This window comes from Coregonus clupeaformis, chromosome 4, assembly GCF_020615455.1.
Source record: "Coregonus clupeaformis isolate EN_2021a chromosome 4, ASM2061545v1, whole genome shotgun sequence".
Classification (NCBI taxonomy): Eukaryota; Metazoa; Chordata; class Actinopteri; order Salmoniformes; family Salmonidae; genus Coregonus; species Coregonus clupeaformis.
Genome location: NC_059195.1, coordinates 12,943,094 through 12,959,316, shown reverse-complemented (window position 1 = coordinate 12,959,316; position 16,223 = coordinate 12,943,094). Strand labels below are relative to the sequence as shown.

At 41.3% G+C, this 16,223-nt stretch overlaps 1 protein-coding gene across 1 annotated transcript in view; it reads right to left on the bottom strand.

Annotated features, from left to right (window-relative positions):
- LOC121553215 (neuronal membrane glycoprotein M6-b) overlaps positions 1 to 11,729 on the bottom strand; it is a 48,319-nt gene extending 36,590 nt beyond the window's left edge. The window contains exon 1 of the mRNA XM_041866244.2: positions 11,495 to 11,729. Within this exon, the coding sequence (XP_041722178.1) occupies positions 11,495 to 11,498 (4 nt within the window). The 5' untranslated portion in view covers positions 11,499 to 11,729. The remainder of the gene's footprint in view (positions 1 to 11,494) is intronic.
- Between the last annotated feature and the right edge of the window lie 4,494 nt (positions 11,730 to 16,223).

Here is a 16,223-nt window from a genome sequence, read left to right as displayed (position 1 = left end):
AGTGCTGGAATTGAATGGATAAGTAGGCCTGCCTCGCTATCTATGAGAAAGTTAGTATGGATCATACAGTATGGTCATTGCATGTGTCCACGGAATTATAATGCATTTAATATTCCTTGCATGTATGAAAGCATGAGGTTGCTCATGGTCTAAATTTGCTAAAAGCCTGTATCGTACTAAGGGCAAAAATATGCTTATTGTTCAGATAGTCTCTCAAAGAAAAGTGCTTTACTTGTGTCCCAACGGTTTCTAATGAGACTATAATCACTTTCCAGAAGTTCCCACGCTACAGCTGCTATGATTGTGCATAACATTATCTCTGATCAGGTCTTTCATTTTGCTACTTGTCACACAGGGGGTAGGGACATGCATGAGAGTACACGCACACGCAAACGCATGCACACACACACACACAATGGAGACATAATGAAACACAGAGACAAGACTCCCAGGCTAATCTTGGGGGCTTCCCATGACCACCCCCTACTCCCTCCTCCTCCCTCCTTCTCTCACAGCTGCTGGGAGCTCTTTCTCTTCCAGCGGTCTCCGTATCGGCATACCTATTGTTTCCAGCCTCACGCTGCCAACCTCTCACCCCTGACCCCACAGTTTACCCTACTCTAACTCCGGGGCTTGAGGCTCCCAGACATCTTCAACACAGGGACCTCCTCCTCCATTCAGCCCAGCCAGAGCTCCCTCTCTCTCCCTCTCTCTCTCTCCACAGGCCAGGCATCTAAAGGAGTGTCAGGATTCATCAGCAGCGCTATGACAACAGAGGAGTGGATGGGGCAGCTCGCTTTAATGCCTTTGTTCTGCCATGCAGCACTCCTAACCCTCCTAACCCGGCTCTGTGAGCCATGTTCCGCATCCTGGAGCTGGATCCTGGAAGGACAAAGACCTGCTGCAACCTGAACTTGGCATTTCCACCCCGCCTCAGGCACCAACTAGGAGACGTGTTGACCAGTTATCCTTTATTCAATTCTGACTAAGTGAATATAGGGTCACAAGTGTTGTAAGATGAAGATGGAAACTAATCTATTTTAGTAATAGTATTGGGCATTAACATTGACCTGTAAGGGAGTGGGTCATTCCATTACTCTACACCGAAAATTCTCCAGTGTTATTTTTTATAAGAAATGAACACTGAAAGGATTAAATTAGTATGTGGACCCATATACTCAATGTTAAATAAAGCCTTATTCAAATATTTCCCAGAGTGCCCTGTCTTTTTAGTAAATTGTAGAGTTACCACACATGACTGTATTTGTTAGTGACAGAGACATGGTTGTTGCATTCATCCATTCACTTGTCACTGTAGTGGTACCCTGTAAGGTCATCCTTTGTACCTTTAGTTATAAGTGCATAATTGTACCTCAGGCCACATCAGAACTGTAGGGTCCCAAAATTCCCACATTCTATTTTGTTTTTACACTGGATAATTGTCTGTGTATCTATTGGTATGCCTAAGGAGATATAGAGTAGAGGGAGCGGTGAAAACACAGACTGTGGATGACCCATTTATGCTAACATCAGCCTCTGTACTGTACAGTACTTCTAAATGTCTCATGCTCTCAGCTGTAGCTGAATGTGTACATTATACCATCCTAAAGGACACAACACAGTTTTAACCAACTGTTTGGTATATCTTAACGTGAAAAATAACAGACATCATTTTAGAGACACTATAGACTGCAAGCTGAATTCCAATTTCCAACTGCCCTCCCTCTGCACCCTGAAAAGCAGCCTAAAATTAGCTCAGCTCATGCATCTGACAGTGCATACTTTAATATGTCCTGAAGCCATGTTATTCCTCATTAGATTTACCCCAGTCCAATTGTGAACCACAGACAAAAAACACAGACATCCCTCAATTCCATTGCCGATAGCCAAACATCAGATATAATACACAAAAAGATCATCCCATTTTGTATTCTGTTTTCAGAAAAAAACTGACCATAACTGAAAAGCCGGCAAGCCGACATAAACAGCTTTTGTTAAGCCTAAATGAAACCAGCAGCTTTGAACTTGATCAAGTCAAGTAGATGACGCACACACACACACACACACACACACACATACTGATGTCTCACCCTGTTCATAAAGCAGTGAGTATGGCATGAGGAGAGTGGAAACACTGAATCCTACTGGTTAACAAGGTCCACTATTCCCAATACGGTTGTACAAAGCTCTGTAATTGGTCCCAACCCTGTTTGGGTAACAGTAAACCAGGAAGCTGGTTGCTCCCTATGTTCAAGATGGTCTCTCTCCTTCACTGCATTATTTTTTCATCTCAGCTGTGGCCTCTCTATTGTTACAGCATTTGTTTCTTATAGAGCAGATGTCAGACATTAAAATGACTTATGAGACATCGCAGCAGTGTAAATATCATACAGCACCACTAACTCCTCTCCCCTGGTCTCCCTTGGTCTGTGGTGCTCACTGAACACAGTTATGGGGTCAAGTTGTTTTTCAGACAGGAACATCTGGGATTTCCTCTCCCAGGCCCTGAAGCTTCATTCTCATTGACATTCTCTTAGTCCAGGGCTTTGCAGCTCTCCCACTGTTCTCAATGTTTTCACTTCTCATTTCCTCATAAATGAACTAGAATGATACAAAATCCTCTCAGCTTAAATACTGTCCCATTAACCAAAGAACCACAGTGATGCTACCTATACACCAGCAAAAACACTTCCGGTATAGTTTGGTCAAGATATAAATGTTACCAATAATATTGATAATTCTTTACCAGCCAACACACCAGATATCTTTCTACATCTCTCATATTTGTGTTGAGAGAATTTGAGGATCAGTCATTGCTCTAGATACTGTAAACTACATTCTTTATTCCACTTTTTCAATCCCCAAACAGTCTTTGCGGCAAATGTGATCCCTGGATACACAAGCTATTGGGTTTCCTGCAGCTGTCGCTTTATCCGGACAGAACGCTCAGCTATTCCAGATATTTTCATCTGCTGGGCAGAGGTGTCTTCTATGTCTATCAAGACAATCCCAGGAGGATGACAGGTGGACAATGTGAGCTTGACTCAGAACCCTCATTACACAGGAAAATCATTCCTAGCTGAACATGGTCAATGCTCTGAGACACTGGTTCCATAGTCACATGCATTAGAATGGCAGTGAGCTGACTGAGAGGGAGTCATCATGTGTGTATTACATACAGTAACATCTAACATGTGCTAAGAATATTCTACATTTAAAAGGAGTTAGGCAATGTGTGTACACGATGACCTTTGGAATAGTTAAACTGATTTATCTCTTAAATGTATCTTTAAATAGCATTGATATATTATGATTTGATTATAAGGACATTGGTCTAATTAGTATCTTTTCATTTTACAGCTTTTCGTAAACGTTGCAAATTGTACAGTATTTGGGGGTTGGAATTTGCTTGATTGGATTTGATAAATATAATTCTTTATTCACATAAAACTAGTCAAAATAATAAGATTTCACTCTATTGGGCCATTAGCAAATTCCATCAGAATGCCATAAGCAGTATCCATCCACAGCTATGCAACAGGTAAACACCACCAGATACTTGGGTGTTAAACCAGATCTCACAAAAGTATTCCTTTTCATGTTGTCCTAAAGAGGCCCAGAGGAAGTATGAGAAGGGTACTTTAGTTTGCATTTAAAAGTCTGCTCGATACATCTCCAGCGTACCCTTTGGGCTGCATGTGAATGGCCCGGGCCAGGCCAGCATGCCTCTTCATATGGTGAACACTTCTCAGCGCTGCACTGGGGAACCCCAGATGCCTTTGTCTTACGGTTGTTTAGCAGCAGCGCTAAAAGAGCCGAGCACAAAGAGCTATCTGTGAAGTTGTTGAATATGCTTCGTGGGCACCTGGCCAACAGGCTTGTCCTACAGCCTCCTTTAATATTACTTTCACATAGGATTCACGGTATGTTGCCTGTAAAAACAATTGGTCAATGTTTCTTTTAAACAGCCCTATTTTTTACCTCTTTCTTGTTGGCATTCACCTTTTATATAGCCATTGCTTTTGCCTGGAAGGAGCAAGAGACATTCAGCTTTGACCCTGTTGTTGTGACCGTTGTCATGGTAACATGACAGCTGTAGTTTCTATTCCTCCATTTAAATTCCGACCTTCCACTGCTTTAATTTCTTCACATTCACAACGGTAGGTTAGCAGCTTGTCATAGCCTACTTGTAAATCATTTGTAAATAATGACCTTGCATTTTTCTGTTATGGTGAATAAAAAGTTGGCTACTCAAAACGTTGTCAGTCTATGTTCTGGTAATTATATGAGCTGGCTAGACAAATAAATCCATTATTAATTTGTTTATGCAGGTCCTAAGAAACATTATAAGACTAATCAAATGTATTTTCAAAATAATAGAATAGCATATTTTGAGTTTAATTATGTTACAGGTCTGCTGAACCATGCAAATGAAATCAATAGTTCTTTTTTTCTTCATTAAACAGACAAGAGACACACTTAGCCTACATTCCACTGACCTGATCACAATCAACACACATATGGCCTATATTTTATAGTAAAAATTAATATGATGCCTTTAAATATTTACCCATCAAAGTCAAGAAAAAAACATGAAATGGCAGTGTGCATTCCCCCAGGCTAAATGCCCAAGCATTTATGTGACAATAGACAAGAACAGCTCAAGGACAGAACTACATACATTTAAATGGAGAGAAAAAAATGCATTAAAAGCATTTCTGTGGTTTGATGTCGGACAACAATAGAATGTTCATGGTATAATGTGTGCCAAAGATGGTAAGATGAAAGGCGGCGTTTGTACTAAGGGGTTGGCATGACTTTTAAATACATTACCTCAATCGTGGCTTGGTCGGTTGGCAGTAATAAAAGTACAGGCTTTGTTGCAATACCTTTCAGATATAAAGAAAAGGTGTCAAAAGGTTGGCGGCATGATCAAGTTAACGGAAAAACGTCTAGGTATGAAAGGTATATAACAGTCCTCCGCCACCACAATACACTCCCAGTCTCCCACAGCATAATGTATTCTGGGGATATTCTCTCTCTGGCTCTCTGCAGATGACCTTGGAGGGAATTAGCTGGAAGCTCCAAACCATTTGGACTTACTTTAACTCTGTTGCTGCTACCCTAACTGCCATCCACAGTCAAACAGTTCAGTTTTTATGTATCCATAAAAAGCAAAGACTGACCTAAACTGAAATGCAAACAAAACAGATCAAGGCTACAACATGAGAAGTTCAAGCGGTGGTTTTGAACAAGGTCAGAAGACAATGAGAAAATGGCTCCAATGTTTCACTTGAGCCATCACTGTTGACAGCAAAATCACCACAAAGTGTCTAGCAGTTGTCTATTTCAGGCACATTATAAAATGGAATGTGAAAGATTATTGGGGCTCCTTCGGTCCTATTGGATTTAATTTCATTCTTTCGCTTTCTCTGCAGAGATACAGTAAGACATTTCATGCTCGTATCATTGAAAGACTATTGCTCCCACAAGCTTAAGATACAAATCCAAAGGAAGTAGCCTATCTTGTTAATTGCATCAGCCCCATCTTTGCTGACACTATCACTAACCCCCATTTCACCCTCTGACCTACTAGCTAATTCACTGGCCCAGATCCTGATCTAGTACTGAAGGGTTGGGGCCCTTCAGACTTGTCTCTGCCCCTGGTATCAGTAGCTAGGCATGATGCTGTCTATCACTATATACCAATTACGTCAAGCCACTATTCCTGACCCTGAAACAAAGTGACTGTTATGCCCTAGCCTATATACTTTATGATCTGTGTAGGCTATTTGTTTAACCGAAGCTTGGCAATAGTTCTGGGTCATGCTGGAAATGGTTATTGATTTCCGCCGCATCGATACAGTCCCCATGCGTAGGCTGGACAGAGGAGCGAGTGTATCAGAAAGTAAATGGTGTGTTGGTGTCATGGAAAATGTGTGTGTCTCTCTCTCTCCAGTGTTGTGTAATTTGATTTAGGCGGCATGCAGCAGAGCATGATGCACTACAGTGGCCTGTTCAATGAGGGTGTGAATGCACATCAGCAGTGTGTCGGTCTGTGGCCCACTGTCTGCTTTTGTGTCGGTCTGTGGTCTACTGTCGGCTTTCACCCAGGCCTTCTGGAAATGTTTGTGTGGACCACACATTCTGTGCTAGACAAAAACCACTGATACAGAGTGTTTGTCCACAGACAGGGAGGACAAATATCCCCTATACCCTCAGCTAGGCTAGGGCCACTGCCAGCATACAGTATCTGAAGACACTTTGTCGATAATGGGTTTGTTCATGTTCTAAGGTACTTTATACTATCAGAATGCAAAAAAAAATGTATTAACAAAAAGGCTATTGTAAAAAAAAAAAAGCTTTGTTACTCTGTAGGTAATGTTCAATAACAAAAACCTAGTTTCAATTGAAAAAAAAAAAAGAAGCTCAACAAAAAATTGCACAGACAATGTCAAACGGAACAAGTGTTCAGCTCCTAGCAAATCTGGAGGAGGACGGCTGTACTCATTTACATATCCGGGACATTTTTAGGCATTGAGATTTCATCCCGTTTCCAGCACCATGTGGCAATGTGACAACTCTCTAACAAGGGTGAACTCTGGAGGTCAGAGCCGTGAATCCCCCCCCACTGTGGGGCGGTGAATAGGCCCTTAATAAAAGTGAGGGGGACAGGCCATGCTTGAGCAAGCATTCCCACTCAGGAACTTCTATTCCTATCATTTCATATCACAATACACAATGGCCCTCTTTGTGACCGAAGGAGGACTTACTAAGCTCAACAAATTAAAATGAGCGCTTGGACGGAGCCGCAATGTTGGTGGCGGGCAATCAACCATCCACAGTGAAGACAGAGAAGAGAGGATAAGAGGTGTGGACGAGTGGAGAGAATGAGCAGTGAAGAGGGGAGAAGGAAAAGAAGAGAAGGAGGAGAGACGGCAGGAGAGGTGGGAAGGTGGAACAGGAGAAGAAAGGTGAGGGGGGAGAAAGAGAAAGGTATTAAATAGCAGAGTTTTTTGGGTTGGACTAAGTGGTTTCACATCAGAGCAGCTCAGATTGTCTGAGAGGATATGTGGGCCTCATCTGCTGCTTAATTTCCAAAGATGCTCGGTAAGATCCTCTGCCAAATGGAGAGAAGCACAGAAATCATTCAATTATTACAACAAATACCTCATTAACATGGATATTAAGCATATTTGATGCCCGCAAACCCATATATAAAGAGTAATGAAAAATCGGAAATGCTGAAAATGAAATTGTCTAAATAATAACAACAGAAACATACAGTATGTGGGGAGAGAGTGGGTGAAATTGTGATTGATGAAACTTTATAATAAACAAATGGTTGCGTCAGTGGCTGGGTAAATGTGTTATTACATCATCCTTTCTAACTTCATCATTCTTACACAGGTGGTAAAATGACAGCGGTCACATGTGAGAATACCAGGCATTTGAACAGCAAACAGGCCAAACTGTGTCTCTGCAGACTTCACAAAAATATGGATGGGAAGTTATTCATGAGCTGTCCCCTGTTCCAGTATCCATTACCTGGAGTGGGCCTGGCCTGGTACCAGCTGTGCTCCCACACACAACCTCTAACTGAGATCACCTTGAATCATCTCAGAGCATGGGAAATCTCACCCTCTGTTATTGCTCAGGCATCAGTTGACAAGCCGCTGATTCAGAGAGCAAAAAACACTTGCCCTGTGGCATGACTTTCACAGCTATGGAAGGATTCCTCTCCTTTCCTCTCCTCTCCTTCTCTCTCCTCTCCTCTCATTTCCTCTCCTTTCCTCTCCTTTCCTCTCCTTTCCTCTCCTTTCCTCTCCTTTCCTCTCCTTTCCTCTCCTTTCTTCTCGTCCAGCTCAGGATGCAGGGTCACTGCACAGACGTGTCCACTGTGTATATGCCCCTGTCACAGTAACACTGCTTGGAGTGACAAAAACAATCAGACACTTTCCAGACATCCCAGATGGTTGCACAAAGACCAGGCAGAGAGGCAGTTCAAAACAGTCCCAAGGAGGAACCACCTCAATTCATGTTTCTCAACTACGTCTGGGATAGATAATTTCCATGAGGCAGAGATAAACAATGTGTCTGTTTTCTCTGTTGGTGTTAATGTAGTCAACAATGATGTTCTGAAATTACAGTCAATAGAGACATTGACTTTGGGATTGAGAGAGATTAACAACAATCGACACAAGACTTATGTCACCACCAATTTCTACCCGTAAACCATGAGTAATAGAGATAAGTCAATCGGAGGACAGACAACAGCACCCATGAGATGTTTAATCGAATGAGTTTCAAAATTACATTATCCATTTGGGTTAGCAATCAAGTGATTTTTTCTCTCTCTCCGATTACAGTCATAAACAATGGTGCAATGTTTAGATCTTGAGGTTTGACGCCAGTGGTGAATCACTCTTTCCAGAGAACAATTGTGTTAAGTGCAGATCAAAACAGTTTTTGGGGTTCGAGAGTTTCCATGCAGGAAAAACTATTTTTCTTTTTTTGTCTATCAAGGGGAGGAGAGGAACTGTTCAGAGTCAAGTAAGTCCATCATTCGCTGTATTTGATTAGCCTTAACTCCTGCAGTCACAAGACAGCCCTAAATGCGAATGAGCATATAATTCAATTGTCTCTATAAAAGGGAAAATGACAGGCTTGTAAGTTTCCCCTTTTTGCATCTGCCTCCTCTCTCCTTTCAGAGTTTCTATAAACCGGCTGTAGATCAAGAAATGGCAGAAACATATTGATCATTGTCATCTGTAAAGTACTTTGACTAATGAAACAGCCAGAAGCAGCTCCTAGGCCCCTGTATTGCAAACAAAAACACAAGTTCTTAGCTGCTGTATTGCATAAAAATGCATGATCCTCACAAGCACTATAAAACAGTTATCCTCCCTCAGTTATATCATGGTCATTTCCCTAGGGGCAATAGTTAAGATCCCATAATAGTGCTGCATGAGTCCACAATCTCTACTCGGGGCTGTTGGCATGGAGGAGGTGCATAGCAACGTAGACCGATGCTGAGTAAACAGGTGAGAGTCACATGACTATAGAGCTGAGTAGAAGTTGGCAGAACATCTGGAACATCTAACTCCATGCTGCTTCCTCACTGAATCAAGTCTTGGACTTCGGAGGTCCCAGTCCCAAGCATCCTCCCACATTGTCCATATATCCACTGTTATAATACCACTATAACACCATAGAGGCATCAGAGAAACCGTGGGGAATGTTTTAAATGTGACACCACCTCCAGGTGAAAGACACCAGGGAATCCATCTAGACAGTTGTCAGTAACCTACAGTCTCATTTCTGATTGGCATCATCTGTTCTCCATGTCTTCAAGGCATCCTGTATTTTTTGGGATGTAGTCACCAGTCCATGCCTGCATTCCTGATTTAATCTACAGCAGAGTCTTCTCTGTGTTTTCCCATGAAGCATGGAGAACAACAAATATCCTTAAACAGCTGTTAGACATTAATTTCATTATACAAAACAGGTCAACCATCAGAACCACTGGAAAGATCCTCACGCTTGTTTGCCACTTTTCCACAGTGATAATACAGTCATCAACACATTACAGGCTGCTAGATCACGTCTTATTAGTCTTTCTCGTGAGTTATGGATAACATCTTAGAGAAAGGTTCAACAACAGCGCCGGCCAATACCTCATTACAAGAAGCTCACCAGCACTCACTACTGTACTCAATGGTAGGATGAAGTGAATACAAATCTAACTTCTCATTATCATTGCCTTAATATCCTACTGAGAGACATATGAATATGAACAGAGCCTTGAGGCAGTGGACAATGGTCAATTGCAAGGCAAGGCAATATCCCCTGAGAGAGAGAGAGAGAGAGAGAGAGAGAGAGAGAGAGAGAGAGAGAGAGAGAGAGAGAGAGAGAGAGAGAGAGAGAGAGACAGGATGAGGGGCCGCAATGTGTTATTTCACAGGGAGTCTGTCTACTCTGCAACTTGCAATTCAGTGAACTTCCCTCAGCATCAACAGCCACTAAAGTCTCACACAAAGGAGCCGATCCAAATTAGGAACACAAAGAGGCCACTGTGGGAGCTTCAGAGGGAATTAATGAATGCTGATACACATTCTCACACTGACAGTGTTCTCCCCTCCCAGTCCCTCCATAGCCTCAGCTGCACCATCGCAAATCAACAGGCTTATGTTAGAGCGCTATTCCATTCGTTTTCTTAGAATCGATCTATCATGTGAGAAGGAAGGCTCAGTGCCCCAAAAAACAAAGCAACATTTAGGCCTACCTTGGAGAGCATCAACTATCTATTTCTGCATTAATGAGAATGATTCTACTCCTATTAATGAAGGACCGTGTGATATGAAATTATGAACATAAAAGACACTGACTATAGATTAACAGTCTCATAGACAATGTGGGGGTAAATGAGAGTGCTCTATACTGTCTGTCCCATCTGGCCGACAGCCTCTTAGAGCCCAAAGCCCATAAGTCTGCTGGGAGCCTTTAAGAAGTTGCTGAACATCCATAGCATTGGCACTCCCTATTCCCAGGCAGGCATCCCCTGGGTGGAAACACAGATGGCCAACACTTGGGACTGAGTCAGAGAGTCAAGTAGGACACAGGAATTACACCCCAGTACAACTCCCAGCCCCTCACTGGCAAAGCACTGCATCACTTGCCTAGCCTACCTGAGACACAGTGCTAAACTTGATGGAGGGTGTATAGTCTATGGACTCTAAGTGTTTTGATACCTTAATTATATATCATAATATATGTTTTTGTTTATAAAGTAAAACTGAAACTCATCCACTGTCTGCCCACACTCACACAACTCTCAAACTCGTTAGTAACAGCTCAATATATTAATACAGAGTTGCATACCCAGATGTAGCTGCAAATAAATCTCCACAAGCTCCACAGATATTACACCAACAATTAATCAATAACAATCTGAAGCATCTCTATATAAACTATTGGAGAATGCATTTCCAATTCATCAACTAAATTAAATAGTCAAAACATTATGATCTCTTCCATCAAAACCAATCTACAAAGGAAAATTACTCATACAAGATGCCATTATAAACATGTATTTGTGATCAATAACCCATTTAGTTAGTGGTTGAGACACCAAAGAGCAGTATGAGGAATGTACTTCCTCAACGCTGATAGTGACGTGGGTTATCAACTCCTGTTGGAACTTCCCAGCCCATGCCGAGTTGCGCCTGGCAGTAGGGAAATCCTTTCAGACTTATCTCCCTATAATCGCCTTGTACGAGTTGGTCAACTACTCTAATGCTGATAGCCTACTAAACCGGGTCAGATACAAATAAATTGGGTGGAAAGCTATTGTAAACATGACACTTTTAAATGCGGTTTGCGCGGAGAGATCTCATTGGAGGACCAAAAATAATCAACAGGCATGGAAAAAGTTGTCATTGTAAAATATTAAGTCTAACAGGTAAAAGTGATTGATATTTCAATAGAAACCTACCCATTTTTAGTTTCCCAGAGTTTCCGAAGTTGAGGAGTCTGTTGAAAGTTCAGCTAACGGGTGATGTTGCGTCCGGAGATGCACAACGAACGCCAAACTAGTCCACAGAGTTGTTGCTGCACCGCGTCCCGTTTGGAGACAGGCTGAGTGACGTCACCACCGGAGGATTAGTGTGTAGGTCTGGGTAGGACAGGACAGCGCAGTGCTTGGGCCCCTTACCTCGCCCCTCTTCAGAGGACAACTGTGAAAAGTTTGTTGTTCATTCAACCCCAGATACTTTATCTTTGTTCAGCCCTGTTATGCAGCATGCACACAATTCTTCTGGCGGTCCAGATAAAAGACTACTGGTATAAGCTTAGATCAATGGAGGTTTGCCATTGCCTGAGTGAAGACAATACCTGGATTAAATTATCCACATAATGCCTTAGCTGAGATGTTTTGAGGGAATGTAATAAACGTGTAATTCCAATGAAATAACACATGAAGTTATACCAAAAAATATATATTTGTCTGGTGAGACAGGTTTAGCACTGCAGGGTTAGCCAAGGCTTATTCTCAATGCTGCAGTATCCTGTGATCTACCCCTGAAGCTCCCAGTAATCCAATGTTTTGGATAAGGTGTTAAATTGTCAGGTCAGCTGGGCTGTCCTGTGCAAAAAAAGACAAGAAGGACAAGGAACTAATGACAGATCACCACAGATCAGAGGTTAGCCCCAGATCACCCTTAGTGAAGTTGCCAATTCCAGTCCCTCTGCTTCTCAATAAAGAGGGGCCTCTGTGGGGAAACACACAATGCCAATCACCATCGATCCAGTGCATTGCTATCTAGTATCCAAGGAGGCCACAGTGCTCTCCAGGCTCAGTCTTTTCACTGTCCGCCAAATGGCCAACTCTCAATGGGCTGCTTAATGGTCAAGTTGGGCTTCCGCCCAACATGGCAAGGACAACCGATAGAAAAGGGAAGCTTTTGGTATCACTGAGAGCGAGGGGAAATCTACAGTTAACTACATTTTATGAAAAAAGGGAATTGATATTGTGTTTTGGAGTAGTTGCTGTTTCAGAGTAAAATATTGTCATCAGGCTCAGTCATATATTTTTGCCATCAATATCAACAAGAACACCTACAGAGTTCATGAATCATGGGCAAAGCTTCTAGAACACAATAGTATGTGAGTGACACCGTGATTCTGTATGTCTGTATACAGTACTACATGTGTCTAAGTCAATAAGGGGAGAATTCCAGCACTGAGCATGCTGGTACAGTAGAACAGCAGCTGACAGACAGACAGACAGACAGACAGACAGACAGACAGACAGACAGACAGACAGACAGACAGACAGACAGACAGACAGCTAGACAACTGTTGAAGCGGGGGTAGACAGCTAGTAAACACTTACAGTATGTTACATCAATCCCAGACCTTTGAGGTAATATTTCTTTTTACAGATGTCCATTTTGCCCTGTATAAGAAGTTTAACATTGAGTAGAGGTAGCAGGGACAGACACATTTAATTGTGCAGATGTATTTCCTTTGCTCAACAGCGGCAGCTTAGATCTTCACTTCCTGTGGAATTGTTTGTAAAATCCCATTTGTTGACTGTGGCTTTATTGGGGAATCTGTGTGACTTGTAAGACTACAATCAGCAGCTTGTTGAGAATAGGGTCGAGAGGGGGGGAGCTAAGGGAGCTAGTTTGCATGGCAGGATAGTTGAGTAGCTCTTCAGTGTCACTATGGGGATGAGAAGAGTCTTTTTCAATTAGCTTCCCTTAGCTGAAGGTCATCTGTTACTGTATGTTACAAATCTGATGTTCCATTTTAAATGCATATGTTACCATGGAAAAAATACACTTTGGTAAAAATCGATTCATATAAAAAATCTGTATTTAGATCATAGAACAATTCAGAAATAATAGCGCAAAACCATGTGCCCTAAATTTCTCAGAACATAATAGTAAATTTACCCAATGGAACTATTGTTGTTGGCCGTGGTTCCCCTAACCTGGAGTAGCGAGGAAGGAGTCAATTCTGCCAAACATTCCTTTCACAATTGCACAGATCTCAAGAATCTAGGCGTTTGCCAACTGAGCACTTGATCACTGTAAACCCTAATGTGCTGTCATTATTCTAAACTTTTGAGAAAACCCATTGCACTTAATATACTGTATCTGAGTACAGTTACTTAAAGTGATTTTGTAGTCATTACTCAAAATGATAGAGTCACTGTGACCCTGTAGGGGGTCCAGTTTTGAGTAACGCCCCCACTAAGCTACGCCTCAAATATAATTTCCCAGTGTGCCTTGCCTTTTCATGTGAACTGTAGAGTTACCACCCATGATTGTATTTGTTAGTGCCAGAGACATGGTTGTTGAATTTGTTCAGGCCTTTGGCCTTCACCAAGTGAATTCCTAGGTGAATATTATCATTAAACTCTATATGACGCTACATTACATATATTTTTGCCCTAATTCTGAGCCCATGCATTACCCATACAGTGGCCTGAACCTCATGGTTTACAGGCCACATCAGGACTGCAATTAGGGTTGCAAAATTCTGTAACTTTCTGGTAAAAAATCCTGGTTGGAGGATTTCCAAGGATCTTCCAACCAGGAGTTCTGGAAAACCTGGGAAATTTACCAGAATTTTGCAACCCTACCTGCAAGTCACATTATGCTGGCTTGCATAACAATGTGTAATTCCTATTGGAATTAGGATATCCAGCAGTTGGAATTTTTATTTACCCACAACCTGCATTCATAATAACTGCCAGGGTTAGGAATAGTATGAGGAGAATACATAAGCCATTTAAACTGGAACAACCAATTCAGTAACGGGTGAAAAAAATATCTAACTAAATGATTGGATTAGTTTAGAAAAATGTATGTTATTTATCTTTTTGTTGCATAAGATGAATCAATCAATCACTCAATGTAAATGCAAAAAGAAGATATTAAAAACAATTCCAAAAAAACAACCTGCAGTAGAGCATGCTGGGTAAAAAGTTAATTTGTTAACAGAAATCCAAAAAATTTAGTTGCTGTTACTTCTCATTTAGTTTTATAGTCAGTACCACATACACATTTTAAGTAATAATTACTTTTCAATTACTTTGACTTATAGTGCTGAGCGATTAACCGAAATTAAACAACTAATTGACTGACCATAGGTTCAATTACATCCATTTATATTCACAAGTAGACCAAAATAATAATAACATTTGTTGAGACGTCTATAGAGACAATGTCACTAGAATAACCACCCTAACTCCCTTCCTATGAAGGACTATGAAACGTTATGCTGCTACCAATGTCTGTCAATAGCTAGGTTTCCATCCAATTGGCGACAGATTTTCATGCGAATACTCACAAATCCGCATAAAAACAATATGTGCATTTTCCCACCAGAGATGTGTTTCCATCAAATTGACTTGTTGCATATAAAAAACTGTGCGTGATGACGCAATGCACCTAAAAATACCTTTTGCGGTTAAATTCCCATGTACCAAATAAAGAATACAAGTTAAATGTGTTTCCATCGCATTTTCAACTCTGTTGATGGTTTTCTCACAAAAACATTTGCGATATAGAGAGTGTGCGCACTCTGATATTGGCACGTGCGCTTTAGCCAACAGTGCGCAGGGCGCACGTATAGCCTACTACATGATGAGATTATTATGGACAAAAGAGCGAGATTATTTATATTTGTCTAACGGCAGACAAGCATCGATGATCATGTCACCAGAATAAGATCCTCGATATGTATTGGAAAGGAGGATCAAGCTTATCACCTTGCACTTTCACCACCCTGTGAAGTTCATCATCATATATTTCATCTGTATCCTAATAAACTGCATACTTTCTCAACGAGTCGTAGTGGGAGGACCACATAACATGTCATCGCGTGACTCCAAGTTTACTTCGATATGATGGATATTATATCAATATTTGTGTATAAAAGCGTTTTCACCAACATATCTCGCATTATTCATTTTCGTATTTCCTTTAGTCGACTATTGGAAAGTGTGTGTGTGTGTGTGTATTAATTGCAAATAAACCAAATTACCACCATGGTTACTGAGCCACAGGGAAAATGGCAGGAGAAGAATACCGTCACTGGACTGGCTGACGCCAGCCTGAGTGGCACAGGCACTAGTACACACAGTGTTGTAGGACATGAGTTAAACTTCTTTAAAAACTTGGACTTAGTTTGGACATCAAATGTGAAAAAGTGATTGAGGAATAAGAAAATTAATTTGCTTATAGACTTGCTTATAGAGTATGATAACAACATGACAGTACATAAAGACTGTAAACTCACAAATCTTTGTCAAGGATGAGGATTTAGTTTCAATACAGCCCAAAAGAGACAACAGATGTCCTTCCTTTCCATTATCAAAGACTGAAAATGTGTGTGCTAATCTATGACTCAAATGCAAATTACAAATTACATTATTTTCAATGTTTCCAATCTTTTTGTGAATTTCTTGGCTGTGCCAACAGGCACTGATGTTGCAACATGAACCATATGACAGATCCAATTAGTTCTCATTTACACACCCTTTGTGCTGCAATGAGTCAGGGTTTATGATGAAGTAAGTGCAAAATTGCTTCAAAGTCTGACGTATTCAGCTGCCCATATCATACTTCCACAACAATAAATTCCATACGCACATTTTTTCTCTCACTGTTTTTCCCTGAGTTGGATCATCTGGAAAGAAGACTGGCTGACTA